Genomic DNA, 27,863 nt, shown 5'->3' with positions numbered 1-27,863 from the left:
CAGCTTCATTTTCAATCACTCTTAGCAACAGAAATAGGGCAGAGGGTATAGAGTGTATTTATTTTGCTCGTTTCCCTATCAAAAAAGTGCAGGATCACCACTTAGATTTTTTTTTTCTCCAATGTATATAAGCTAAATAAACCTGTCAATCCTGTCAATGAGACAGTCACACTTATTTTTAAATGGTTTAAATTTCACCAGCCCTTATCAAAATCCAGGGAGGGGAGGGGATATAAAACAAGTGATTTGCTTTTTTTAACGTTTTCTCATTTTTTCCTCCTTAAAGTCTGGGTTCTAAACAACAAAAGTCTGACAGTGGCAGATTTTTAATTTTTTAAATTTTTTTAAACTTTTTTCTTTTTAATTTGTGATAGCCCTCATAATTGAGAGTTGAAACCTACATTGTTTTTTTATAGGTTACCAAGACCACCCGCAAACACTAGTCAAGGAGACAGAAGTAAATCAGACCTCTCTCTCCCTGTCTTTCTCATGGGGGATAGAGGTTGCGGGAAGCTTAAAAGCGCATGGCTGGGCTCTTCAGATAATTTCCCAGAATGCACGGGTGCGCTCTGTGCATGGGGATTGCGTCCCACTCCCACCGAGAGGTTACTCACTTCTCCATGCACTTTGACTACGTGCTGGGATGAAAAGGAAGGAACATTTTTGGGAACAACGCCCTAATGTCAGCACCAATCCTCCCTTTCTCTGACAGATCTCAGCCTCAGTGTCAGCAGTGACCCAGCGGTAAATGACTGGCACCAGCCCTCCCCGTTACCCGCGGCCTTTCTCATTACGTCATCGGGGGCCTGCAGAGGGAGACACTGAGCAGGTTGGAAAACTAAACAATTCAGCATTCAAACTCTCCTGCAATTCTTTTTTTCTCTCACATAATATCATAGTAATCTGTATTCCATTTATAATAAACCTTAGTTAAGTATAATAAAGTAGAAAAATATCAGAGAACATATACACAGTTAGTTTGTATTTTTGTAGTGACCATTATGTTTATGTTGATTTCTGTCCTACAGCCCCAGAGAGCTGATCAGGATTCAGTTATAAAGTGTAGGTCTTTTTTTTTAATTGATTATTTGTTTTATTTTCATATTGTCGATGTTCTGTCCATTCCATCTGTAAGGGAACAGAGAGAAAAGAAAAAACCCACTTAAAAACGAAGTTCAACAATATCCAACTAAAGAACGAATCTTTAACATCAGAGCTAATGTAAACTTTGCATCATTTGAAGCTTACTTCCTGGCCAAGTGCCTGGATTTTTGCGCAAAAAGTGAAAATACTGAATTTCATATCCTAAAAAAGGTGAGTTGAGTCAAAATTAACCTAAAATAGATTTGCGTTTTAAGTACAAGTCTTAGGGAGCCAGTAGAGGGTACCAAACTACAGGGTAAGAAAAAAAAAAAGCAAGTCCCCATATTATTGGACCTTAAAAAAGCATACTGAGAGAAGTCAAATGTGTACCCCAGGCTTTTCTGTTAAAAAAGGGACATTAGAAAACGAACTACGTAAATCCAACAGAAAATCTGTATTGACCGCTATTATATACAATTCTTCATGTCATCAACATCATCACGTCATGTTACTCTGATATTCTTTAAAACATGTCAGCCACAGTGTGGAAGTGCCCAGGCGGAGGAGCTCAGTGTGTAAAGAGGCCAGCTGCTCCAGCCCAGGGAGCAGGGCCTACAGATGCACTCACCCCCTAAGGCATGCTCTGTCATACTGAGGCACAGCGACTCCAGCGTGGGGTTGATCTCGAGGTCCGTGCCTGGAACTTGGCATTCTGGGTAAAGTGAGGGAAAGACAGAAGAAGTGAAACAGAGAGAGAGAGCAGTCTGGTTTGACAGATCCGCCATTCAAAAACAGATGTAAAACAGGTGTTGGCCCGCTGAAGATAACGGAAAGCGTGGCGCCGTTTCGGGGGGGGTGAAGCCTCACCTGGCTGCTGAAACAGGAGCATGGTCTGTGGAGAGGTGTGGACGGGCAGCGAGTGGGTCCTCTGCACAGAGCTGCGGTTCTGGCTGGGCATGCTGTTGCTACCGCCGGGGTTGGCAAACCACAGGTTCTGCGGGGGGGGGGGGGGGGGGGGGGGGGGGGGGAGTCTCACTTCATCACTGCCTCCACTTCCATAGCAACAACACCCACAAGGTCTGAGCACATTTACGGTGTAGACCTCTGCTTTTCGCCAATAGAGATCAAGTTTAAATGATGACAATCTACAAAAATAAATCAATGGACAAAACTGTAAAGTATTGAGAAAAAAGGATATTTGAAATTTTGAAATGATACCCTTTATTAAATAACCGCAATAAAACAATGTGGCCAGCATATTTTGTATTCAATTGAGCAAGTTTTTTTCATTTATCTGTCAAATTATGATGAACACTGACATTATTTTTAAGTTTTCTATTTTTAATGATACAGCAATATCATCCATTTTGTGTTTCCAAGGACTGCACCTGTTTTATCTCCTTTATGAAACATCTTCATTTACAAAATCTTACTCTGCAAAAATGATTACATGAGAACTGGGACTGACCATTCATATAAACAATTCTTATAAAATGAGAATAAAATAAGTCTTAACAATGATTAACAATGATTTTGTGAAAGAAAATCTGACACGTATATATAACTGATACGCAAAGCATTGATTCGTTTTTTCCCGCAGACACTTCCAGAAAGCTAGTGGCAGTAGTGGCTAGTGTTCAGGTTTTGGATTTAGGATTTATAGTTTTGGGTACAGTGTTTAGCGTTCATAGTTTTGGGTAGTGTTTATGGTTTATGGTTTATAGTTTTGGGTTTAGGGTTTATAGATTTGGGTATAGTGTTTAAGGTTTAGGGTTTTGGGTCTAGTGTTTAGGGTTTTGGGTATAGTGCTTTGGGTTTAGGGTTTTGCTTGACTGACCTGTCGGCCTTGGGCTCCCAGGGCTGGGCTGGTGAGGGTATGGCGGGGAGAGGCACCCCCAATGCCCCCCGGGCTCATCAGTCCCATCCTGCTCGGGGGGAGGCCGCGAGGGGGCATCTGGAACTGCCTCTGGCCCCTGCGTCCCAGCCCCCCCCCCACAGAGCCAGCTGTAGGGAGGGAGTTGGAACCATAGGCCCAGCTGGGGGGAGAGAGGAGAATAAATAACACACACTGACACCACAGGGCACCAAACACATTACAACTGACCTATGCACACTGGGGAACACACACACACACACACACACACACACACACACACAAACAGACACAAACAGACACAAAGGTGAAGCCACACTACCTCCAACAAGATCTCCTGGCATCGCTCCCGCCTCCCACAACTGGTCGCTTGTGGGCGCGTTCTCTATTTCGGACACACTGCGTTCATTAAATGTTGTCTGGAGTTTAATGTTTTATGTTGTGCTATCATTGTCCAGTTTGAATATAATCTAAAAATTATGAAAACGCAAGATTGCATTTTGCACCTGGGTCAGGCTATTGAATTGTGACAGGACACGATGTGGTCCAATTGTAGCTGTTTGTACTGCGCAAAACAGGCTAGCCAAGCTAGTTTTAGTGCACAAACACTTTTCAATGAGGCGACGTCACCACCCGAAAAATTCTTCTCGTCGGATGCAGTGTGGCTTCACAGTTAGGCGCACAAAAATTGGGCATGACTTGTATAATTCAAAAACTGTATAATTCTGTATAATTCAAAAACATATACAGCGAATGCCTTTTGGCACAGTACGCGGGACAGGGAAAAATTTCAGGGGGTGCGCTTTTATCCCCTCACCCTTTCTGCCGGTACACAGGCACGTCCAGCATTGACTTCCGAGGGAACAGGCGGAGAAGCTTCAACATCTGCTGCTTCCAGGACACCAGCCTCTTCTTCTGCGTCTCTGTGAAGGCCTGCAGCAGAGAGAGAGAGGGAGAGGAGGGGCCACCCTGAAATTGGGAACCTTTCGATACTTCCACAGAAACATTCAAAGGCTTCTGTTGAGCTGCAGTTTGAGGCAGCGGCTTAAACACGTTACTTAAAGCCTTACTGAGGACTGAAATGTAAAAAATTTACCTGCTCTGAAACTATTGTGCAGATTGTACCCTACCTTAGAGACAGATAATGGGACAGGGTTTCGGGACGCTGTGTTCCTCTTACCTCATGCGCCAGACACTTTTCAATGAGCTGAAGGTAGCAGTTGATGTTCTCCTCATCTGGTCTGGACACCAGCAGCTGAGTGCACACTGTCACACAGAACATAAGAAAGCACCCCACAGGGATTACACTACAGCCCTGCCAAAGATCACAGCTCATACACTATACCCCAGAAAACATCATAGCTCATACACCACACCCCTGAAAACATCATAACTCATACACTACAGCCCTGCCAAACAGCACTGCTCATACACTACACACCTCCCAAACATCGAAGCTCATACACTACAACCCTGCCAAACAGCACTGCTCATACATTACACCCCTGCCGAATATCATAACTCATACACCACACCCCTGCCAAACATCACAGCTCATACACCACACACCTCCCAAACATTGAAGCTCATACACTACAACCCTGCCAAACAGCACTGCTCATACATTACACCCCTGTCGAACATCATAACTCATACACTACACCCCAGCCAAACATCATAGCTCATACATTACAGCCCTGAAAACATCATAGCTCATACACCACACCCTTGAAAACATCATAACTCATACACTACAGCCCTGCCAAACAGCACTGCTCATACATTACACCCCTGCCGAACATCATAACTCATAAACCACACCCCTGCCAAACATCACAGCTCATACACCACACACCTCCCAAACATCGGAGCTCATACACTACAACCCTGAAAACATCATAGCTCATACACTACAGACCTGCCAAACATCACAGCTCATACACCACACACCTCCCAAACATCGGAGCTCATACACTACACCTCTGCCAAACATCATAGCTCATACACTACACCCTTCCCAAACATCACATCTCATACACTACACCCCTGCCAAACAGCATGTTGCACAAACTACCCCCATACCAAACAACATTGCTCATACACTACACCCACAACAAACAGCACATAACATCACATCATGTATTTGAATCTTACCCACTCAGATGAACATAAGCACACACACACAAATGAAAAAATAATAATAATACAAGCAGCCGGTTTCTTAAACGAACTCAAGCGGTAAAATCAGCAAATGTCGCACGTCACCTTACTTTTACCATGAAGCAGCAATTTAAAAGCATGCATGTCCATCACTGAGGTTACAGTCAATTCTGGACCGTTTTGAAGGTCTCGTGCCTGACAGACCCCTACCTTTGCCCATGACGCGGGTAAACTGGCCGGCAATGTCTCCATCCGAGATGGGCGTGGACGAGGGCTCTACGTCACAGGGAGGGGGGTTGTGGGTTTGGAAGCTCTCGGTGGCGGCTGCTGAGTCTTTGTCTTCCCCGGGCTTGGTGCTCTTATCGGTGGGCGGAGCATTAGGCTCCGTCTCCTTCTGGGCAGTGGTGGGCGGGCTGTAGGCCTTGATGGGAGTGATGATGATTTGCTGGAGCTCCTGCAGAGCACTGCGCAGGTTCCCTCCCTCTAAGATGTCCTGCAGGGGGCGCGAACAGCAAGTGGGAGGGATACATCCACAACTTAAGAGGAAAACATGGGCAATTTTCATTTTTTCATCATCTTAAACATATCCAATGAAAAGACCAAAACCGAAAACTCGAAGTGCTTTTGACATTTTCCTACTCCATTTAGCATACAACCATGAAGCCATTTATTTCAGTTGTGTGCTGAAGTCATTAAATACAGCTCAGAAAGACATATTTTCATTTACAGAAAATGGACCCTATTATCACGAAAAACATGGCCAGGGTAGTTTTTCCAAATTTATTTAAAAACGGATCTAATTGGTTATTTAGATGTGGACTATTTTCAGTATGACAGTACCGCACATTGTATACATTCGATGTGGAAGTGAACAGGCAAGCCAAGGGAAGCCACAAGTCACAGGCAGTACATATTCAGCAGTAGCCACCTAGCCACAAGCTGTGTTTTGGATGCTTGTTTAATTGAAAAATATCCGCATTAGTACACACAACAGCATGCAATTCTCAAGTATGCGCATTGTCTTCCTTACAGTCAGTATATCCAAAATGGAACTACTTTTCACATATCACAAAAGCAATCGTTTTAACTTCATAAATTTGTTTTAGTCAAAAGAACAAAGGCCATGTTCTTCGTAATGATGAATTACGCAGTCCTAAGCAACAGCACATCTTTGTTTTAATACTTTTTTGTAAACAATGGAGTTCTAAGACTTACGGTGTATTAGCCTTGCCTAGATGGACAATAATGGTTTGCAGGAGAGTTGAACAGAAACATTATTGGTTTAGGTCTTTTCACAGGATATGCTGACCACACACAAACAATTGTACCAGTACAGTACTTTTAAAAACCTTAGAGACCAACTAAAACACACATTACTCCGCTGGTTTCAATTTTTCAATTCTGATTAATGATTTATTTACCCATTTATTTACTTGCACATGCTTGTGTGGTTTATTCATTTAGTGCTTTTTTTAATAACTTCATATTTCTTGCGCAAGATGAATTCCAATATTGTACACAAATAGCAATGACAGACTTAAAAACTTATTGTCTCCTTCATTTCCAGCTATACACAATATTGTCTATCCCCAGGGTACTTTGAGGCGATCCGGTTACAGAATGCAGTGGCCCAAGACCAAATCAATAGGGACAGATCAGAAAAAAACGAAATAAAAAAATTGCTGGTATAAAGCTCCATTATGTGCTCTGCGTGTCCCAGCGTTACAAAAAGATATTTTGACGCAGCTTAAGGTGCTAACCACTGATGGCAGCTAAACGGAATCATTGCTTGTTTGCTTCTACCAAGTACCCAGATGTGCAACTGAATTGTAATGAATAGCAAGAACTGAAATTGAAAGCGTATTGAACTCGAATATGTTTAACCTGAAATTAAAAGTGAAAGCTGAATGCACTTGGTCTCCAGTGGCCCGGGTACACATGGCATAAACAGAAGCATGGCAGTAACCGCGTAGAAAAGCCGCCAGGCTACTCAAACTAGCTCACTTTATTACGTAGTATCAGTTCTTTCCCCAGTGGCATATATTTCAGCCCCTGGCTATAAATACATAATGGTGGGGCATAAAACTTCAGAATAACAGCATGACCTACAGGGTCAGTCAAGTTTGTGATGACCAAACGCGATGATATGGGCACCAGAATGGCAGCACAAGAATGTGGAAAAAAAAAAAAAAACCATGAATATACAAAAGTATTGGGACAGTGACATAATTTCTTGTTGTTTTGGCTCAGTAGTCCAGCACATTAAATTTGAAGTAAAACAATGAATGTCAGGTCAAAGGGCAGACTGTCAGCTTTAATTTGACAGTATTTACATCCATATCGGGTGATTCGTGTAGGAATCACAGCCCTTTGGATACATAAGTATTAGGACAATTTAAAACAATCTGAAATGCAGTAGTCACATTTAGTACTTTGTCATACATGCAATGACAGCATGAAGTCTGTAACCCATAGACATGGGGATTACATGACGGATATCTTCCCTGCAGCCATCAGAACCAAAACCACAAAAATGGAGTCACAGTCCCAATGCTTTTAACTGCATTTAACTGTATATCAATACAAATTATGCTAATCACATCGCAGGCAAAAATGCACTCTAACGTGCGCTCTAAGTGAAACGAAGGGGATGGGTGCTGTGAGCACCAGTGCACCTGCTCACCTTCTCTAAGGACTTCAGCACGCTCTGTCTCTCCCTCAGCTTCTGGATGCTCAGGGCGATCTTGTGCCGGGCTCCTTTCGTAACATTCTGAAACACAGAAGAGTGCAGCTTTTCATTACTTGTGCTCAGATGGACCCATCTGCTGAGCTTAATCTAGGCTGCAGGCCGAATGCAAGCAACATTTTTCCTGAATGCTGACTTGCGGTTCAATCATAACAGTTTTGGCTCATTACGCGGTCACTAAAAAAAAAACCTGCTCAACAGTGTTGGCGAATAAAAAATAAATAAATTTCACATGAATATAAATCAAAAATCCAGGCTTGTCAACATATTGAAAAAAAATTTCTGTTCACATGGTAAGAATAGAAAATAAAAGAATGCATAATAATAAACAAGAATTGGAATAAATTAGATTTTTAACGGTAAAACTGGGCGTTAGCTTGATATACTGCAACGTGCCCATATATATAACAAATACAACAATTCATTCAATCATACAATTTTCCAGTTGTCTTTCTCCACTGATATCTCTCTAAACTGGCCAATAGCATTCTCATAGCATTAACAGGAGTGATCCACAAACCAACGTCTTTGGTTCTGGGAAAAAATGCTCAGAATGTGCACAGCTAATGTGGCTGTATAATATGTAGGTGAGCAGAGAACAGCCATTCGGCATGAGGTAGTTAGTCTGGATTTGTGCAGTTTTGTCTCGGCTGAACATGGAGGATGCATTGGACTTGCAAATTATGGTATAACAGCATTCTGGTAGACATGCTGTGAATCCCTCCTCCCGCACACAGAATGTAAATAAATTCCCCCAAACCTGTGACTCCAGGTGCTGCTCAGTCAGAATCATCATCTCCTCATACGTCAGCTGAGAGAACAGCGAAGCGTATTTGTGAAGGCGGAGACTCTTCAGCCAAGTGGGGACATCTGTAGAGTACACAGAAGGAAGCAGTGACACAGGGCAAGGACACTTCAAATTCTGTTCCCTAATCAAGACAAGTGTGTGTGGTGTAGATGATGTAGGTGATGCAGTTGATGCATGGTGTAGATCATGTAAGTGGTGTAGACGGTGTGTAGTGTAGAAGGTATAGGTCTGCAGTTTACAGCTGTTAGAAGGGCAATGACAGTGAAAAATTGCCAGGATTCAAGGTGTCATTTGCAATACAATGTCTGAAGGTTTTTAATATCGATATTATAAATTTGTTACATTTTTACATTTTGGAGAAGACTTCTCAATCATAGCAATTTACACAGGCAACTTGCCACTGGTACAAACCAGTAGGAAAACCAAGTTTACTAAAACAGTATCCACACTCTGATGCCAAACCAGAACCAGGCAGTGCTCTTTGAGTAAATGCCAAGCTTACTTCCTGTTTGATGGCAGCAGGCCCTCATAGCCTGGTCAGTCCTGACAATTCCGTACCAATTCTGTAATGAGCCACTTTCACCTTTCATGCCGCTTCCTTCTTCATGGAAGGTGTTGCGGGACGCGCCCTGCTCCTCCGTCTGCTCGCTGCCCGAGGACGCCACGCTGCTTTGGGGGGACAGCGGGGCGTGGTCCGGAGGCAGGAAGCCCGGCCGTCCCCCGAGGTCTTCCTGGCTGGGCCACTCGGTGCCGCAGGCCTGGGGGCTGGAGGGGATTAGGGACATTGCCCTCTTCAGCGGGCTGGGGTGGATCTGGCTGGACAGCCCTGTTGAGGGGACGGAGGGGATGAGGGGATGAAATGAATGTAACGGGCATGGGGTTGAAGGCAGGAGATAGGAAGTCATGCATCAATATCCTGGAACATTCCAGAAGCCAACCTGGTACTACTGTGTGTGGCCACAGTACACGCACACAGTTGCAAAGGCACAGGCCTCTGTCATGTGCACTATAGGGCCACCAGCTTCCCAGCCTGTGCTGCATGTAACAGGTCCAACAGTTTACATTACATTACAGTACAGGCATTTAGCAGACGCTCTTATCCAGAGCGACTTACACAACTTTTACATAGCATTTTACACTGTATCCATTTATACAGCTGGATATATACTGAAGCAATTTCGGTTAAGTACCTTGCTCAAGGGTACAACGGCAGTGTCCTACCCGGGAATCGAACCTGCAACCTTTCGGTTACAAGCCCAGTTCCTTACCCACTGTGCTACACTCCGTCACTTTAGCCATCAAAGCAAGCCTACAAAGCTTCACAAGGCACCGACGAAACAGACAGAAGTTAACTGAGGTCAACTGCAGTGCTTGTATCCCCAGCTATTCTAATTTGATTTTGAAGTTTTATTTATTTCAAGTAAGCCTTTCATGGCAATTTAACAGTCAAATAGGGATGAAGTCTTAGAGAACACAAGGTCAAATTGAAATGTAATTGCTGCATCTACTGGGTTAATTAGTTATGCAGCTTTGGACTGTGTTGTTCCCACGCTCAGAAAGAGGATGCATGATGTAAATGCTCTTTGCACTTCCTGAACAGCCCACCTGACAGCACAGTACTGCATAAAAACCCAACAGCCTGGGTGTCTGACTGTGCAATATTGGGTGAAAACCCAACAGGCTGACCTACCTGGGATGGGGCATGTTAAAGTTCCATGAAAACCAAAATGAGGGGAGCCATCACATGTATCCATGATTTAAATCAATTATTGGTGTTCTGGTGAAGAGTCAGTGATTGCCAGCCTAATCCACAGAGTGGGTGCACAGTGGCTCCTTTGTACCCCACATACCTAATCTTGTGGGAAATAGTCCTCTAGAACATCATCTTATTTCTGTTGTAGATGCATTCACAATGATAGCCAATGGACAGGCCTGCTTTTTGAGACTACAATGTCATATTAGCCCTGAGGCCTTCTAATGGGGCATGCGTCAGTTAACATACATGCCATTACTGCCAGTGCATGGCTGCTCCACCAATTGCGATGTTTCAGAAGCTTCATGCCTAATGAATTTGGGCCTAAATACTCAAATTTGACCCTCGAGACTACTAGTACTGCTGGTTTTCTCTTCCACATGGGTTTATTGATTATTGTCACTGACTGGCCAGAAATCTCACTCCTCTAGTGCCCCAGGTTTAAAGCAGCCCCTGATTAGAAGGGAGTTATAAAAACCAGCAGCACTGCTGGTCCTGAGGGCGAGATACAAGTATCCCTGATTTATAGTTCAGAGGCACCAACATCCACCAGCTAACATGAGAAGGTGGAGGGCAAGAAGCGCTGAGAAAATGCAGAATTTCTGAGGGATGAGTAAAGAAGCAAAGATAAAGAAAACTGACTACACTACCAAGAAATAAACTCCTGTCGTGCCTACAATTTCTGAAAATCCATTCTATTTATATAATATTTATATATCTGAAAAGCTTTATTCAAATTCAAGTAAATTGGACAAATACAATTTTAACAATTTCATCTCTGCACACCATGTGAAGTGCACAGGAAACATCCTACTTGTAGTTCTTAACCTTGTAATTCATTTGGGGTTTCTTTGGGGGGATTCCAAGGACCACCCTGGGCATTCCCTTTCTGTTCTGCGATCACGCATGTTAATTTTAGGAATTCATTTCACTTCTATCTGCTTCATTCTTGTGTTACCCACAGTAAAGCACTTGAAGACCGCTATGCTAACAGAATGATTAGGACTGACCTGTGTTGGTTCCAGTGGCGATGCTGTTGATGGGGGAAGGCATGCCGCCTGGCCCGTGGAAGGACAGGTGCCCATTCTGTCCCGCCGTAGACGAGGAGGAAGAGGGGGGCTTGTCTGGCCAGGCGTGGGCGTCAAGGGTGTCGGTGGGCCCGGGCCACTCGTCCGAGCCCTGGCGGGGGTGATAGGGCCCGACAGGGGGCCGGGTGCTGGCTGTGTAGCCGCTGGACAGGTGCTCTTCCAGGTGGTTGAGCCACATGGCCAGGGAGGTGCGGTCCTCCAGGGTGGTGGCCGGGTGGATGAGGGCGTAGGACAGCAGCTGGCGGCTCTCCTCCACGAACAGGCTGCTCTCGATGGTGTGGCTCAGGACCTTCTGCAGGAGCTTCATGTACTGGCACTTGGCCTCACTGTTGCGTGGCTGCAGCAGGGGGAGGTGCGACAGCAGCAGGGACACCACCTTCTCCTTGGGCTCCTGGTTCCACTGGCTGACGATGGCTGTGAGGAGCAAGTTCATTCATAATGAATCCATCTGAGCATTAGCGCCACCTACCTTTGATTGCGTCATAAAATTCAACACGTCTGACAGCCAACAGCACAACCATCATATTTAACACTGCCAAGAGTCCACTGTACAAACATATTCAACACTGCCAACAGTTTACTACACAATCATAGTCAATTCTGTCTTCCGTCTACTGCACAATCAAATAAACCCTTTAAAACCCCAGAGAATAAACAGTCCCTTTAAAATACCAGAAAGTCAATTAATAAAAGGTACAGTTCACTTTCTGGGGTTTCAAAGGGATAGTTTACCTTCCAGGGTTGTAGAGGGATAGTTCACGATTTCAGATTTTAAAGGGATAGTTCAATTCCTGTAATTTTAAAAGTATAGTTCCCTTTTGGAGGATTTAGTGGGATAGTTCACCTTTCCAGGTTTTAGAGCAGGGGTGTCTAATGTTATCCAAAAAGGGTCAATGTGGGTGCAAGTTTTTGTTTTAAACTACAGGAAGTTAACAATCTTTACCGTTAAAGAACATTAGACTGACTACTCTCCGCAGCTTTGCACTGGATATCCGAGAAGCATGGCCGGCTTCCTCTAGCCCATGAAGAGAATGAGGGGAAACAACACACTGACTGAATGCTGCTTTAATATTGTTGGTGTGCCTGAACTGGGTCATGGCTGAGAGCAGATATATTTAGGCATGTACCTCAGGCTATGTTTTTCACTGGGGTAGAGAGAACTTTCTGCTGAACAACTCAAACGAATGAATAAATACAAAAACAAATATCACATGAAGGAGAATGACTGCACATGGCAACGCAGCGATTTAGGCTAAATGACGCTATTCCTAAATATGACCAAGTTGGAACACTGTGCAACCTCTACAAGGTCATGACCCTCATCACCACAGGGCTGATCATTAGATTCCCATTAAGAGCCATTAAGACAGGAAAGTAAATATTTGATCAGCAGCAGAACCACTTTGCTAACAAGTCTGAACCTGTGGAAATACAGGCGTACAGTTGCAATAATGTAAAATTAATATCTGAACAAAAACGTGGTGGTGCTAGCCCACGGAATGCAGTGTCTTTGGAACACAGGACATTTCTAAATCTGTGTTTTACATCAATTCAACTGCACTCTGTTAAACAATAACTATTTTGGCCATAAAATGCCAACAGACGACAATGACACAGTAAATTAATGTCGTAAGTTCATCATTTTATTATGACACTTCTAACTGAAGCGTGATGAAACAGCAGACTGAAATATGATACAAATAATGTTCTGCCGTTCTGACCAAAACAAATTTTTGCCTGACAGGCTACTAATATAAAAAAAACCCTAGGAGCGATTCGGTTTTAATTTACTCGTGTTGAGCAAGGTAGCTAGAGCGTGACATCTCATTTTTGGCTTTTCATTCAAATGAAGTGCTTTCTTTTTGAATCTCGCTATGCTACCAATGGCTGTGTAAATATTATGATCGATAAACAACACAAATGTCAAGTCACCAAAGGACGACTGGCTCAAAGAAACAGGAGTAATTATTTTGTTATGGTTCAAGTTTGGGTCATCACCCATTGTAATCATAAAAAAGGCCTTGGAATATCGGCGTTTATAGAAAGCTGTGTTTTCTTTCCTGCATTTTGACACTGACATAACCCCCGCAGCACACACGCACACACACACAGCCTATGTAAATGCATACAGCCTATTCTGTATATGGGTAAATACACAATTCCTAAAAATCTCTCTGCTTAACAAATCACTGATATGAAAGTTCAAAGTTACAGTTTAACTTTCACCAATATGTTTGTCAGAAAATAAACCATATCCCAGATTCATGCTGCCCGTCTTCCAACATTCGTACAGATAGCTCAAAAAGCAACCAGCTTTATTGTATAGCTGTGAGAGTTTTATTGTGTAGCTGCATGAATTTTACTGAGTAGCTGTGAGAGTTTTATTGTGAAGCTGTGAGTTTCACTGTGTAGCTGGGTGAATTTTATTGTGTGAGTTTTATCATGTAGCTGTGAGAGTTTTATTGTGAAGCTGTGTGAATTTTATTGTGTAGCTGTGAGAGTTTTATTGTGTAGTTAGGTGAATTTTACGGTGTAGCTGTGTGAGTATAATTGTGTAACTGTTCGAGTTTTATAGTGTGACTGGTACTGTCTGTAAAGACTGAGAGAGTCTGTGGTCATAGCAGGTCATTTCTATAGGAAACCCAGAAACACTCAGCACCTTATATGTATGGGCGGGGCTGTAATATAGCTCAGGAGGTAAGACCGATTGTCTGGCAGTCGGAGGGTTGCCGGTTCAAACCCCGCCCTGGGTGTGTCGAAGTGTCCTTGAGCAAGACACCTAACCCCTAAATGCTCTGGCGAATGAGAGGCATCAATTGTAAAGCGCTTTGGATAAAAGCGCTATATAAATGCAGTCCATTTACCATTTAATATTCCATTGCTGCATCTTTCAATTCAGTATGTACAAAGGTGTTATAATAATTAATAACTGCATACATAGATCACAGTATTCTTCCTCATATAAGCTGCTTACAAATGAACTGCAAATCGTCTGATTTAGACCATGTTAATCCATGAAAACTGAGATGAGCAGGATGTTTTCCCAGTGACCACCAAATCATTGAAGTGAAAGGAGTCAAAGCGTCTTTCACACCGAAAAAGGAACAGGAATGACCAGTAATGCACGTGTATGCACACCAGGGCCAAATGCGTCCACTGTACTGTGGCTGTGGCCAAGCCATTTCACATGCTCGTTGAGAACAAATGTGTAGGCTACATCCCGCTATTCATCAAAGACTCCTGGGTAGTGTAGTATTTCAGAATAGCTGCAGGATGTGGAAGCTTGAACGATTAGTCTCTCTGCTAGGGGTGTAAACCACAGGCTTTGCCACAAAAGGATATGATTTCAATTCTTGAGGCAACTGTTCGATATTTGTATCAAAAGCAGTGTCACAGATTTTGCAACAATACGATCTACAATACGACTACATTTCCAAAAGTATATGGACACCCCTTCTATTTCAGCCACATCCAATGCTAACAGGTGCATAACATCAAGCATACAGCCATGAAATCTCCACTGACAAACACTGGCAGTAGAATGGGTCGCCCTGAAGAGCTCAGTGACTTTCAACTATGTGCTCTTTAATGGTTTTCAGTGCAGAAATTTGGGTTTAATTCTGTCACCTGCGAAACTTTTTAGAAATTAATCATTTATAATCAAACAAGCTGTAGGCTGGATTGCAGTACATTTTCCCACATTGGCTTTCCAGACAATGCAGTAAACAATGCACGATGTAGACACAATAGACAAAAAAAGGCTGTGGTGCAGTCATTCAGGGCACATTGCTCGCAGATGTGCCCTGAATGACTGAAGAGACATCAGTCATAGCAGGATGAGTGCTGAGCTGATCGTTGGTGAGCAGCAGTCCATTAGCCCCAATGAAGGGTGCACTTAAGGGGCGGCTCCCATGTTCTACACCACAGCCATCTGGAGTGTCGCCTTTCTCCCGCACCTTCAAGGCAGCGGTTTTTACACTTCCTCCTCCCCTGCCCTTCTCAGGCCAAACTCGCATGGAGCTGCATGCACTTTCTGATGCGAGCCAAGCTGCCTGGAGCTGTTGTGGGCGCAGCCCTAAGATCCTGGACAACGTGGTAAAACTTCACCACAGACTACAGCTAGAGAGCGTTCCAGCAAAACAGGACTATGCCAATGGGAGCAGACTCTAATGAAGCAGTGCTGCACTAGGATTGATCAGTGACTCTGATGAAGCTGTGCAGCACTAGCATAGATCAGTGGCTCATTAATGAAGCTGTACAGTGCTAGCTTTGATCAGTGGCTCATTAAAGAACCTGTGCAGCACTAGAATTGATCAGTGACTCTAATGAAGCTGTGCAGCACTAGAACTGATAAGTGACTCTGATGAAGCTGTCTATTGTTTGTGAATGGGAGGAAATCTCAAGTAAACAGTTAAAGATCTACAGGTCTTGGGGGACATGTAAAAACATGCCTGCCAACATAGCACTTGGCCCATTGGGAGCATCTATGAGTCTCACTCCCTGTTTAAACTTGCTGGACGATGCTTCAAGTTTACAGAAAGACACAGGGCGTGCACTGACAAACAGTGCTATGGCCCAGTGCCCCAACGCTCCTTTTCCACAAAGGCTACATGTCCATGGGTACTTTGGGATTTGAAAAATTTCCTGAGGAAAAAATACAGGCCACTGAATGCGCACTCTGCAGCAGGTCTGTACGTAAAAGCTGAAATATGGAAAAACCCAGTGCTATTGCAGGATGGCACAATGGCATCATGTCTTCCTGTTGTCTGATACCCTGCTTGCAGAGCTCATGCACTGGTATGTTTCAGGAATCTGTGTGACTTAGATGCCCTCATAGCTTAGAGCGTTCCAACTTCCCTGTGTAGGAATAATAAAATGGCTTCCTTCCAACTGGGGAACTGCGGCTTATTAAACAGCGCCAGCTGACGTCATGCGCTTAAGGGGACAGCACAAGCTCATCCGCTCTCTCCCACAAGACAGGCAGCATGAGCCTGAACATTCCAGAACTGGGGAGAAAAAGGGAAAAAAAATAGAAAAAAAAAGGCATCTAAAGACCCCACCCAGCAGATGTCAAATAGAATAATGCAGCTTTACAACTTCAGCAGTCATTCCAATGGCAGCAGCCATCCAGACGGCAGTGTTAGCAAGAACTGCATTAGCTGGCTACCTTAATCCAACAGCGCCTGGAGGAATCCCACCCATTGTTTAAAAACAAAAAAATAAACTGCAACGTTGGAATCTCCCATCTACTGTACATGACCCAACAGAATGAATTCTAGTATGTTTTTCCACACCTTTTATCAATAATAAAACTGTGTGTAAGTTTCTTTCAATAGTGCAGCACTATGCAGACTAATTAGCCTACATACTAGGCCTTGAGTGCTCTGGCATCTTTGAAGCCTTTCAGGACCACAGTGCTGGACAGCGACTCTAATTTCAGGGCACATACTGAACCCTGAATGTGCCAGTTCTCTTACACCAATATGACAGCAAAACCCAACTCTTTAGATTCAGTGAGACCAATCAGACAAAGAAAACCCAACTCCTTAGATTCAGTGTGACCAATTTGACAACAAAAACCAACTCTTTATATTCTGTAAGACTAATCAGACAACAAAGAAATCCAACTCATTTTGTTCCGTGAGGCCAATCAGTGAAATAAAATGAAAAAGGCCTAGCCTATATCATCCACATTTTTTCACAAGTGGGATGCAACACTATAGCCTTATCTATTTGGATATTTTTTCAGTGAAATTCTTTTTACATAATAAATGACTTCAAATACATTACTTTGAATTTACTTCATTTCATTGAGGATGTTCATATGGTTATCATCATTTTTAATGTCTTAAAATTAGAAATTTATGAGCTTCTAGAGCCAAGATTAGATTTCAGGGTTCATCTTAGTGTTATGGTTAGGGTTAGGAAAATGGCAAGTGTTAGCTTGGGAATGGATTAGGATTAGGACCGATTCTGGATGATCCAATTTTATTTTTTAAAAATGGGATGAGGCACGATAGCATTTATAAAGGTCTTCAAACAAGTTCAAAAAGTGAAGGTCCAGTGAAACCCTTGCAACTTCTGTGCAGGTAAAACAATCTAAGATGAAAATACCTACGCAGTGCCCCTTCTCTGGATGCGGAGAATGCAATACGCTTTTTTCTTTTCACAAAAAATGGAGACTTACAAGAAATGGGCTTTTACTTCTGGAGCTCACAGGCACTGCAATATTACAACAATAACCGGTAGTTAGTTTTTGTAGCGCTGATGTTCACCTGGAACTTGTCTCAGAATTCAGTGGACTGGTAAGTAGGCCTACCGTTAGCTTGCAACAATTAAAAAGCTTTGAAGCTCAGACGTTTGGGTGTAATGTCCGGAGTTTGAGACTGCTACAGTGTCTAATGTTAGTGGACAGAAGCTTAGTGTTACAAAACTATTATATATTGAATGATCATCAGATCTTCAGGTGTTAGGGTTGACGCAAGACTGGATTGAAGTTTTGGAGCTTGGGAAAGGGTTAGGGTTACTTGAATTTTGGATGATCCAATTTTTTTTACTTTTGGGATGTAACACTATAGTCTTATACTTTTTTACTATACTGACATTTTTAAGTGATATACATTTTCCTATATCAATGACTTTCTTGCACTGAATTGATAATTTTTCAGTTGTTTTTCATTTCAAAATAAAATTTTGATATTTAAGAGGAGCGTGACTGAGTGAACAGACTCAACCTTTGTCTATTTAGATGCTTTCAGCTAGCCAGGCTGAAATGAATACAAAATATAATGCCATTGCTTGTCTATACATACAAACTTATATTTGTAAATATGTCCAAGTACCATAGAAGTAGAGGTAAAGTTTCTTTTGACTCCAAATAATTACATATTATAAAACAAAAGATTCACTCACTAGCGAACATGTTAATGACTAACGTTACCACAAGAATACTAGTTAAACTAGTTTAAAAATATGAAACACGCACTTTCATGGCATGTCAGCACTGATAACTGACATAACACATCACTGACATAACATGAATATGTTTGAGAGTGCTTGTTTAACATTTCTCACCTAAAGATAGTAAATAGAACCCACCTCCAACACCTGAAATTTACCTGCTGCTACCCCATAGGGGGTGGACACCTTCGTTACAAAGCAGTGGGACATAATAAATGGACACTATTAGGTTTAAATAGGTGGGGGTGGGGGTAAATGTGAATACACCACATATATGAGTGGGCAAATATAGGCTACATAAAAACTGATGTTCCACGCAGACACCCTGCGAACATAGCAGCTCAATTTCAAACGGCAAGCAGGCTCTCCTGCTATTTAAAACCGTGTTCTTGAAATCCAGTTCTTGGATAAGCCCAAGGCCCGTTTCTTATGCAAGAGATTTCTGCCCCATCGCATGCTGCAAAGCACACATCTGTCCGTCACAGGCTGCCAGCTGACAGGGTCAGAGGTCACCTGGAGGAGTATCTGTCCGCCGGGTGTAAATGCCGGACGCACTCTCTCCGTCCCGGCCTCTCTCTCGCTTGTTTTTTTAATCTCAGACAAACGCACCAGGATGGCCATCGACCCACAGTGAATGTGAGGAGGTGAGGAGAAAGCGGAGGCCTTACCTGCGTTGTTGGCTTCGGCCTCTAGGATGTGTATCTCGGTGCAGTCGGCCAGCGAATGCTCCAGGCAGATGTGGAGGAAGCGGGCCTGGGTGCGAGTCACCCTCTTCAGCAGGGACAGCAGCGCCACCGTCTGCTCACACTCGTTCCAGCCCTTGAACCAGTCCGTCAGGATGCCCACCTGGTCTCGGAACATCATGGTTGGTCCCCCTCGGGGGGGTGTGGGGTGTGGTGGGGGTACGCAACAGGGGGGTGGAGTGGGGGGAGGGGAGCACACAAGGGGGGGGGCGTAGACTCCTGGTCTACACACGGGAGTCGCTCCCGAGTCGCGCCCCACCCACCAGCAGGTGGCAGTGTTCCCAGAACAACGCTCGGATACCCCACTGCTCGAGAGGCGGGGGTCCCTCACATGGTTCAGGGGCAGGGGGCAGGGGGTGGGGGGAGGGGAGGCAATGAAGAAGGGCTGGCTCAATCCAGACGGAAAAAGTCAAAGGGGTCGGGCGTCCGCTCTAGAACATTCCGAAGAGCTGGATGGGTCTGAATTCTGCTGGGCGTCCTGTGTCCTCTTCCCTGGGCAGGACACCACTCCTAGGGGCAAAAAGAAGCCTGTTACACAACCTCCAGCACCAATATCACCAAAGAAAAACAGCCCAAACTCAATAGAGTTGTCTTTTACTGTCATGAAAACACCAATCTTGACATCTAATACTCAAGATAAGCCCAAGGGAAATCAGTTTATAATTAATTAAAAAGGGGTTAGGACACAAGCAATCCATATTTAGTTTTGATCAGCTGCATGATCACCACCCCACTTAGCGGAGCTACAGGTCACAGTCAGCACTGGCACAGTCTGGATTCGATCGGAGACCATGGGGCTCATCCGTGCACCACAGCACGGTGCCTTAACAGAATGAGCTACCCAGCAACCCCTAAATGCCATTTTTTTTATTACACTTTGCGATCAGTTAATAATGGCAGAAATTGTCAGTTATTCTCCATACAGCATTGGGAGGAAAAGGAAATCCTGAGTGAAGCTGATGAGGTCTGGGGATAACACCAGGTGAAACAAAGCAGGTACGCACATATACCCAAAATAATCAAGAGAAATATTTTACTCTGCAATCAAGGACAACGCTTTCACCACATAGACAGCTTGGCAATGGGAACAAGGGTTTTTTTAAGGAGATGGGAGACTCGGGTTAGACACATATTGCACAGGTGTACACCACAGTCCCGGGGTTTGGAGAGAGATATTTGCAAAGCTCCCATATCTCCAAACTTCACTGCATTCCCATCTCTCCGTCCAGTGCCCCAGTCTGACTCTGAAGATGCTGTAGGCTGTAAAACGTGTGTTGCCATTTGCATGGATTGTCGGCTGTGATGAACACATCAACATTAAGAGCGAAAAGGCAGGAGCTAAGTGCAACACAAAAACCGACTGCTGAACAGAACCAGCCCTCTTCACTGACACTGAAGCAGCTGGAACAAACCAGAAAACTGGGCTTTAGTGAGGCATGCAGAAATCAGTTCATCAGCAGGAGAAGCAGCTACGGTCCACTTAGGCTAAGCCTTATACCAATACGACCGCCAAATTGTAGGAAAACGTTTTGAGGTTAGATTCAGAATCTCATATTTCAAATGCAGCTGTTGAATTAAAGCATCTCGGCTGTAGAAAGTATAACTCCTTTAACTTTCGACATTTTCCGTGGAGCAGCATATGCCCATGCACTGATGGGTGAGTAAGCAGTAGAGCGTACTAATTCAGCCCTTAATCTGTGTCAGTTGTACAGCGTTGCCTCTACACTGACAAACAAAAACACGTAGGCTAACAAAAAAAATGTGAAGACTGGAAACTTTCACAGAGGTTTCATGATCAATTAATGTACCTGGGCCAGCCGTAGATTAATAAATCAGCAATAAATATAAAAAAGGTTTATTCTGCATTGTACTGTCTAAGGTGGGCCACCTAAACAAAATTTTTAAACATCAAAGGATAAATTGAATTTAACTCTGCTCAAAAATTGCAATTAAATAAAAACTTATTTCAGATCGCTGCAAGAGTAGATAATCATGTGATGAAGTCAGCCACCCACACAGGGCGCATGTCACTATCACAGCAGAGTCGGCATGGTAACGGATGCCTAACCCACCAAACTAGCCGTTTAAAGCGCTAGACAGGCATCCTGGAACGCTGCGGTTACGATTTTATTGCTACACAAGAAACAAACCACCGTATACAAGCATGGAAAACAAGAAGCGTACAATTCCTGCTTTCTTTCAATTTTCAAAGAAACCTTTTGTGACTGAATGCAAAAAGTAATGGTAATGTTGTAAATTTCCAGTAAAGGGAGAGAATTAGAAAAGAGACCCATAAACTGTACTATATTTATCAAGCTAGTCTAGTCTAGCTAGCCAGTGGGTTTAGGCTAAGTGTTAGTAGATCTGCAGGGCAAATCATAAAGTAGGATTGGAAAATTAGCCTGGCAACTGAAAAAGATAAGAACACATCTTGAAGTTGATAACAATTTGAAGGCCAGACATGTTTAGCTGATTACCGACAATGGATTAAATTTCAGTAGCAGTAGTTATTTAATCCAGCTTTGTGATGCCGTCCCTCATCCTCATTCCAGAAATACAAGCAATGTCAGTGGCACACTACGCTGGAATTAACTATAACACTGCCAACAAGCTACAGCCAGACATACAGTATATTAGATTATAACTGCCGATGCATGAAATAATCTGAATTGTTCATATCTGACTGGCTGTCCCATTGGCTAGCCTTTCATTTTTTGTGTGATGATTAACTCTCTAGCACTAATCAGAGAGTTAGGCATGAGCAGCAACAGCCAACTGAGAGCGCACGTGTGTCACAGAGTGAGGTCATCTGGTCATAAGGTGTATTTATAATTGGTATAGGCTACTTAATAATAAGGAACAGGCCTACTTAAAGGCCACGATAATAAAGGCAATATTTTTTGGCAATGTAACTGGGCAATATTGCCTGCACGAAGGATTGAGATAAGAAAATGAGACAAAGCACAGCACATAACACAACGCATCATCATTCACCAAACAAACACACACATAATCAGTGGGCAGGTGCTAAGCTAACAGTCCCTCAGCCAAACTTGTCTGGGCACACAAACTGCTCTCCAGGCCTTCGCCGTGTTCAAAAGCGTGAAGAGCCTAGACGTTATCCCGTGAAATGACTAGATAGCGTCACAGGCTCTGATGCAGCACTTCCCCTGCGTTACAGTGAGCTCAATCAACCTCCGTTATTCAGGTCAGCGTCCCTTATAAATCTGCGCTGAGATAATCTCCTTTAGAGTGTGGAGAAAGTGGAACGCCTTACTGCCGACACCAGCACTTCCCACAATTAGATTATTGCCGTCCAGAGAGCATATTCACCTCATACGCCTGACGATGTCAGGGTCACCAATTACATAAATCCTCCCCAAAACATATGGAGATGATTTTTTTGTTTAATGTTTAAATCCATATAAAATTGCACCGCATTAGTGGCAAAGACTGTCTTCATGTTCAAATCACTCTACAGGTTAAAAGCATGCAGGCTTGTACACTGCAGTTAGTATAAAAAATATGATCCTTTGACAGGCTGGGTAAGTGTGAAAGGGAAACAGATGGTTTTAAAGGTGTTATGTGCTGATTTAAAAATGTTCCAGCATTAGCATTATGTATTCCTATTCCCAACAAAATATTATGGTCCCAAATTTAGCCGAACATGCATAACTTAAGCCTTAACATGGAACTTAAAGACACACCAAACAAACTGAATTTAAATTATGTCAACAGGTGCTACCTTTTTGTGTTGTGATTCCAAGCTACAGAAGAGCAGGTTGTACATAATGAAGACAAAAAACATGAATATAAATGAATAACATTTTTAAATGCACAGCAAGACCATAGAGTCTGTACTGGGCAGCACTACAAAACATGCAGGCTATTAGCACTGACAGCAGCAACACAGGAGCAAGGATAACGACATCATTGGGAACACAGGACCAATCATGAATGTCTTTATGCTATAACTGTCACTGTAGCTGTGTAGTAAAATTCCACAACTGTGAAAGCCAATCACAGCATGCTGAAAGGCTAATGGCCTAAGCTGCAATGATTTGCTTAAGAATTTACAGCTAAAAACTGGCCTTATTTAATATAGCCACTATTCAAACACATCAGGCTACATCTTAATTTCTTACATAAGGGCCAGAACTGCTCAATTTGCTCATTTGCATTGCAGATAGGATGAATGGTAGTCTTACTGACAAATGCATGTAGTCGCTTTGAAAATTCAGCAAAATTCAATTTTTCCTCACTATTACAGTATGTTTTCTCACTATTAAGGTATATCTTAGAGTCCAGATATCCTTATCCTCCAGAGGTTTCCCAGAATACCTTGATTCTGCAGTGCCACACAAGGACTATATCCAATGAGTGTTGCAACCACTATTAAAGATCAGGCCCAGTTCCACACTCACACTGAAAAAAACAAAATCTTAACCATATTCAGGAAACATGAAAAGTATTTTTCTTCTGAAATGCATTTTTACTGGGTCCGTCACTGCACCTATGGTAAACAGGGTCACATCTGGCCCGCTAGGGCAGCAGTACTGCTGGCTTTCTTTTCTACATTAATTCATGTTTCTGACCGGCCAGAAATTTCACTCACCTGGTGTCCCAGGTCTAAACCAGTCCCTGTTTAGAGAGGAAAAATGAAAACAAGCAGCACTAATGATTTGAGTACCATTGGTCTTTGAAGGAACTAGCAATTCCTGCCACTTGCTATTTATCTACATGCAGACAGGGTCAAATTTGTCACACGCATCATATTTGCAAACATATTTGCACCTTGCTCCTGTTGTGGAAGTCTGTCTCTTGGTGAGACCTAGAATTAGTGTCTTAAGCCTTAAATCACAGAGTTTAACTTGGACAAGTCTGAAATGAGCACAAGTACAACAGACAATAAAAAGGCCTGACTTAGGCTATTGCGCTTACTAGTGCTCAATAGCTTTCATTAAATGAATCAAGCTGCTCTTCAGCCAGCCGTCTCAATCAAATTTATCTGCTAAATTCAAATACACCTGAGCCTCGCTGAGACCAATTCTCCCGAGGAACTGGAAGAAGCCTAGAATGTACACACACGATTTGAAAAGCGTAAGTTCCCATTTTCAGCAGAAAAACTGTTTCTCATTTTCAAATAACCAAAGTAGAAATTACAGACTAATTACATACCACATAACTCACACTTGGTGGTAGAACTGTATGCCATCATTTTACCTTGTAATAAAACAAGACGCACATTGTGTGTGAAGGAGATGCCATTTCTGATCAATAATTCAGATCATGACATTTTATTTTTCAGATTCAAGGCCACAGCAATATGCAAAAGTGCTTAAGATGATGCCATATATGGCATTTGAAAACACTTGTTCATGTTTTGTTTTGTTCATTAGCCTCTCTCACTATCAACATTAAAGTGCAGAATAATAATGATTAAAAAAAACAAAAAACATTTCACTTCTCAGATCCCTCAACAGCACATTTTCTAGACTACTATAGATGTGGCAATTGCAATAAAGCAATCGGCAGTAAACCTCAACAGGTTGGACAGCTTCCATGGGCAACTGCACAGAAAAGACCGCTAAAATGAAAATGAGTGCTCTTCTAGCACTCCTGGTGGGAACCGACAGCATGCATTTGAGGGACTGCCATGAGAACGCAGTTATTGAGCAGGAATGCAATGGGAGTCTGCATATGGCTTCAAGAACACTGGCAAATTAGCATCATCTAGCAAGACTCTGTAATAGTAGCAACATAAGAAACACCATTCTGTTGAATAATACCAGCCACAAAAACAATCTGCTTTTTTCATGCCAAAAAAACCTAATCACCATCCAAAACTGCCACAAAGACCTGCTTCCAGAGAGCTACCGAGAAATCAAATAATCAAGAAACAGAAGGGGCAAAACATTCAAGCAATTTCTCAGGTCAGCTCCAAACTGTAATCAGAATGCTCCCTGCACTTAAGCTAGGCCAACAAGACCCAGCAACTATTTTGTCCCGAACTGAACTGATGAGGCAATGCATTATGATTGGTTAAAATCAGAGTAACATTACATTACATTACAATTAGCACTGGACAATATATGTAGCTTCTACAAAAAAAAATACGAACAGAAATACAAACACAACAAATCACAAAATGTTAAAGTTGGCGACAGGTTTTTGCCAATTCTCAATACTGTTAGCCCCCCCACAAAAAGAACCGGATGTTTGAGGCAATTCCTTATTTTCAGTAAATCCATAAAAATGACAATTACAATGAAATCACTTCTCTTGCTTGCCTACTCTATTATTAATGAATAACCCTAAAATTACTAAACTGGTTGATCGATTTAGTGAAGGTGGTTCACACTAATCAAGGTACAGAAGTTTAGCGAAAGGTGCCATGAGCTTGGGAAATTGTTACATAAAACGTCCTATGTTACTGTTAGGAAGAGTTCATTCCAAATAAGCACATTGTATGAACGGGGAAATCGCGCTTTGGTTTCTACATCAGCTGATAACAAAAATGTAATGCAAAATGAGATAAAAACGGAAACTTACGCAGCCTAATTATATAGTACTTGACCTAACCATGTGTCCACTGCTTGGTGCAGACAGTGGATCATGTAGGTGTGCAGTACTGCAGTAATCACCTGCCTTGTGACAGAAACCTTTATCAAATTCGACAAGAATGCCTTCGCGTGAATATGCATTTCCCACGCCGAATCTATGGGTCTCCAAAGGGTAAATGATGAATCGAAAGTCTTCTGGTTAACAGATGAGCTAAATTTAAGACACGCCAGTATATTAAAAGAAGCTAGCCACATTCAATCACAATTGAAATATTTCACAAAATTGCAGATAACGTTAAGTAATGTCATCTAGCTACAGTTGCATGCGAAGCAGTCACAATTACTTGCTAGTAGATTAACTATATATAGAACAAACTGATCATATATAAAAAATGTAATTTATATCTGACATCGTGTTTCCTCAACTGAACGGTCTCGGTGCAAAATATTTCTGAGCACCCCTCCCTTTTTTAGCTATGCAGAGCATCGGGTTAGTCTTAGCAGCAAGCTAACTATTAGCGCTGGTTATGGTTTTACTTGTTAGCTAATGTGTACAGCAAGAAGGCTAGCATATAGCTAGACTAGGTGCCAATATCTGTCACATCGCAAAAGACAGGCGACCCTAATGCCTTGGCCGTTAAAATAGACTAGCTACGTATAACTAAGTAAGCCTTAGCATCTGTTAGCATCTAACGCTAGCAAAAGCACGACAGGCTGTTTTACGTATGTAACCTATGGCACCAATTACAACAGTGTGCCGCTTTCACATTTCGACACCCTGAAAGGGACAGCTTTAGACCTCCCTGCATCTAAATGTTACTGCTAATACTAATTACATAGCGGGCCAGCGAACGAGAGTATCGTTAAACAACGATATTATAATTTATAATCAGAAAATAGATTAGACTACATAGTGAAGTTAGCTAGCGAGCTAAAGCTAGTATCGTTAACTAGCTAGTGTTTGCCCTGTATAGCCAGATCCGTCTGCTAACGTTGCTTGCCAGTCAATTAGTTATCATTCCTAAATGCATCTTGTAGCGTTAGCTTACTTACAACAACACAGCGAGCTACACGCCTTTCACTCCGATAAATCACCCACAGCGCGTTAGCATTTCGCTAACTTTAAACCACTGGTAGCGGCTTTCTAGCTGTAACTCGCAAGTTTGCCAACTAACGTTAGTCAGACACATATTGCAGGCTAACGCTACATTTCAAGCACCAGACAGACAGCGCTCCACACCCAGTTATAGCTACATGTAGCTGGATATGCTAGTGAGCAGGCAAGCACTAAAGATGTGTTGCAATCTCATAACGTTCACATCAACTACAAACGAAAGATAGCTAACGCTAGCTAATGTTACCTTGGCAAATGCGCATAAAAGGAGTATATTAGCCGCTATAACAGCGAACAAACCTGCTGCAGCGCCGCGGCTTGGAGATTCAGCCAGTTGCTGAGAACTGCGAGTTATGGGGTCCTGCTGCTTTAGGCCTCTCTGGTTCTTGTTGCTTCTCCAGTGGATGGGAGGGATTCAGAGGGATATTGAATACTTTCTTTCGTTAGCGCTACTGTTGCTGGTGGGATATGTCCTCCTTTCTACTGTAGTGTTGGAAGATTTTCACGCTCCTCACGGTTCAAAGTTCCTCCGTCATTTTTCTCCAGTCTGCGTGTGTGCTTTCTGTGTTTCCCCGCTGATTTGTTTATACAATATTTTAGCTATAGATATCTCTTTCTTTAGCCAATGTATTTTATATAGTGTTCAGTCTGTTAAGGTATTCGTGTTGTTGTGAATATTATTCTGCTTTTCGATCGCTATGAGTACACATGTAAAATAAATCCACAAACAATTATTAAAACACAAAAAACAGACAGGGAGAAACCTTTAAAAAAATCAACTCCGATTGAGACCTGACGTAGAGACGCAAACAGACACAATACGTAACTGCGTCTGGGAGGAGTATTGACGAATGGGCAGGCGCAATTTCTCATTGTGACATTGGGATTGGCTAATATCGAAGTGATTGACATACATTAGAAACTGTTGAAGAGGTTGTAAAACCTGGGAGGAGTATTGGAAGTTCGGTGACG

The 27,863-nt window shown here is 42.8% G+C and overlaps 1 protein-coding gene across 2 annotated transcripts; it reads right to left on the bottom strand.

Moving 5' to 3' along the window:
* Positions 1-405: 405 nt before the first annotated feature.
* LOC118209806 (protein Smaug homolog 2) lies at positions 406-27,702 on the bottom strand. Of its 2 annotated transcripts, none has more exons than XM_035385478.1 (13): positions 27,192-27,702; positions 19,140-19,724; positions 11,434-11,925; positions 9,254-9,496; positions 8,623-8,732; positions 7,800-7,886; positions 5,327-5,609; positions 4,137-4,222; positions 3,774-3,889; positions 2,921-3,119; positions 1,951-2,077; positions 1,712-1,795; positions 406-1,128 (listed from the first exon to the last, which is right to left on the bottom strand). In XM_035385478.1, exons 2-13 carry the CDS (start codon positions 19,333-19,335, stop codon positions 1,100-1,102), a joined length of 2,052 nt encoding a protein of 683 aa, XP_035241369.1. In that variant the 5' UTR covers positions 19,336-19,724; positions 27,192-27,702; the 3' UTR covers positions 406-1,099. The 2 variants fall into 2 exon arrangements, with proteins under 2 accessions (XP_035241369.1, XP_035241368.1); XM_035385477.1 differs by lacking the exon at positions 406-1,128 and adding an exon at positions 1,224-1,596 and having other exon boundaries at positions 1,639-1,795.
* Between the last annotated feature and the right edge of the window lie 161 nt (positions 27,703-27,863).

The sequence above is a fragment of the Anguilla anguilla genome, chromosome 12 (genome assembly GCF_013347855.1).
Source record: "Anguilla anguilla isolate fAngAng1 chromosome 12, fAngAng1.pri, whole genome shotgun sequence".
Classification (NCBI taxonomy): domain Eukaryota; kingdom Metazoa; phylum Chordata; class Actinopteri; order Anguilliformes; family Anguillidae; genus Anguilla; species Anguilla anguilla.
This window is presented reverse-complemented; position numbering and strand designations above follow the sequence as displayed.

Coding starts and splice junctions, on each gene's coding strand:
- LOC118209806 (XM_035385477.1), bottom strand. CDS start 19,335: ATGATGTTCCGAGACCAGGTGGGCATCCTGACGGACTGGTTCAAGGGC. Junction 5,610..7,799: donor TGCTGAAGTCCTTAGAGAAG/GTGAGCAGGTGC, acceptor CGCCCCCTGCAG/GACATCTTAGAGGGAGGGAA. Junction 3,120..3,773: donor CCTGTGTACCGGCAGAAAGG/GTGAGGGGATAA, acceptor CTCTCCCCCCAG/CTGGGCCTATGGTTCCAACT.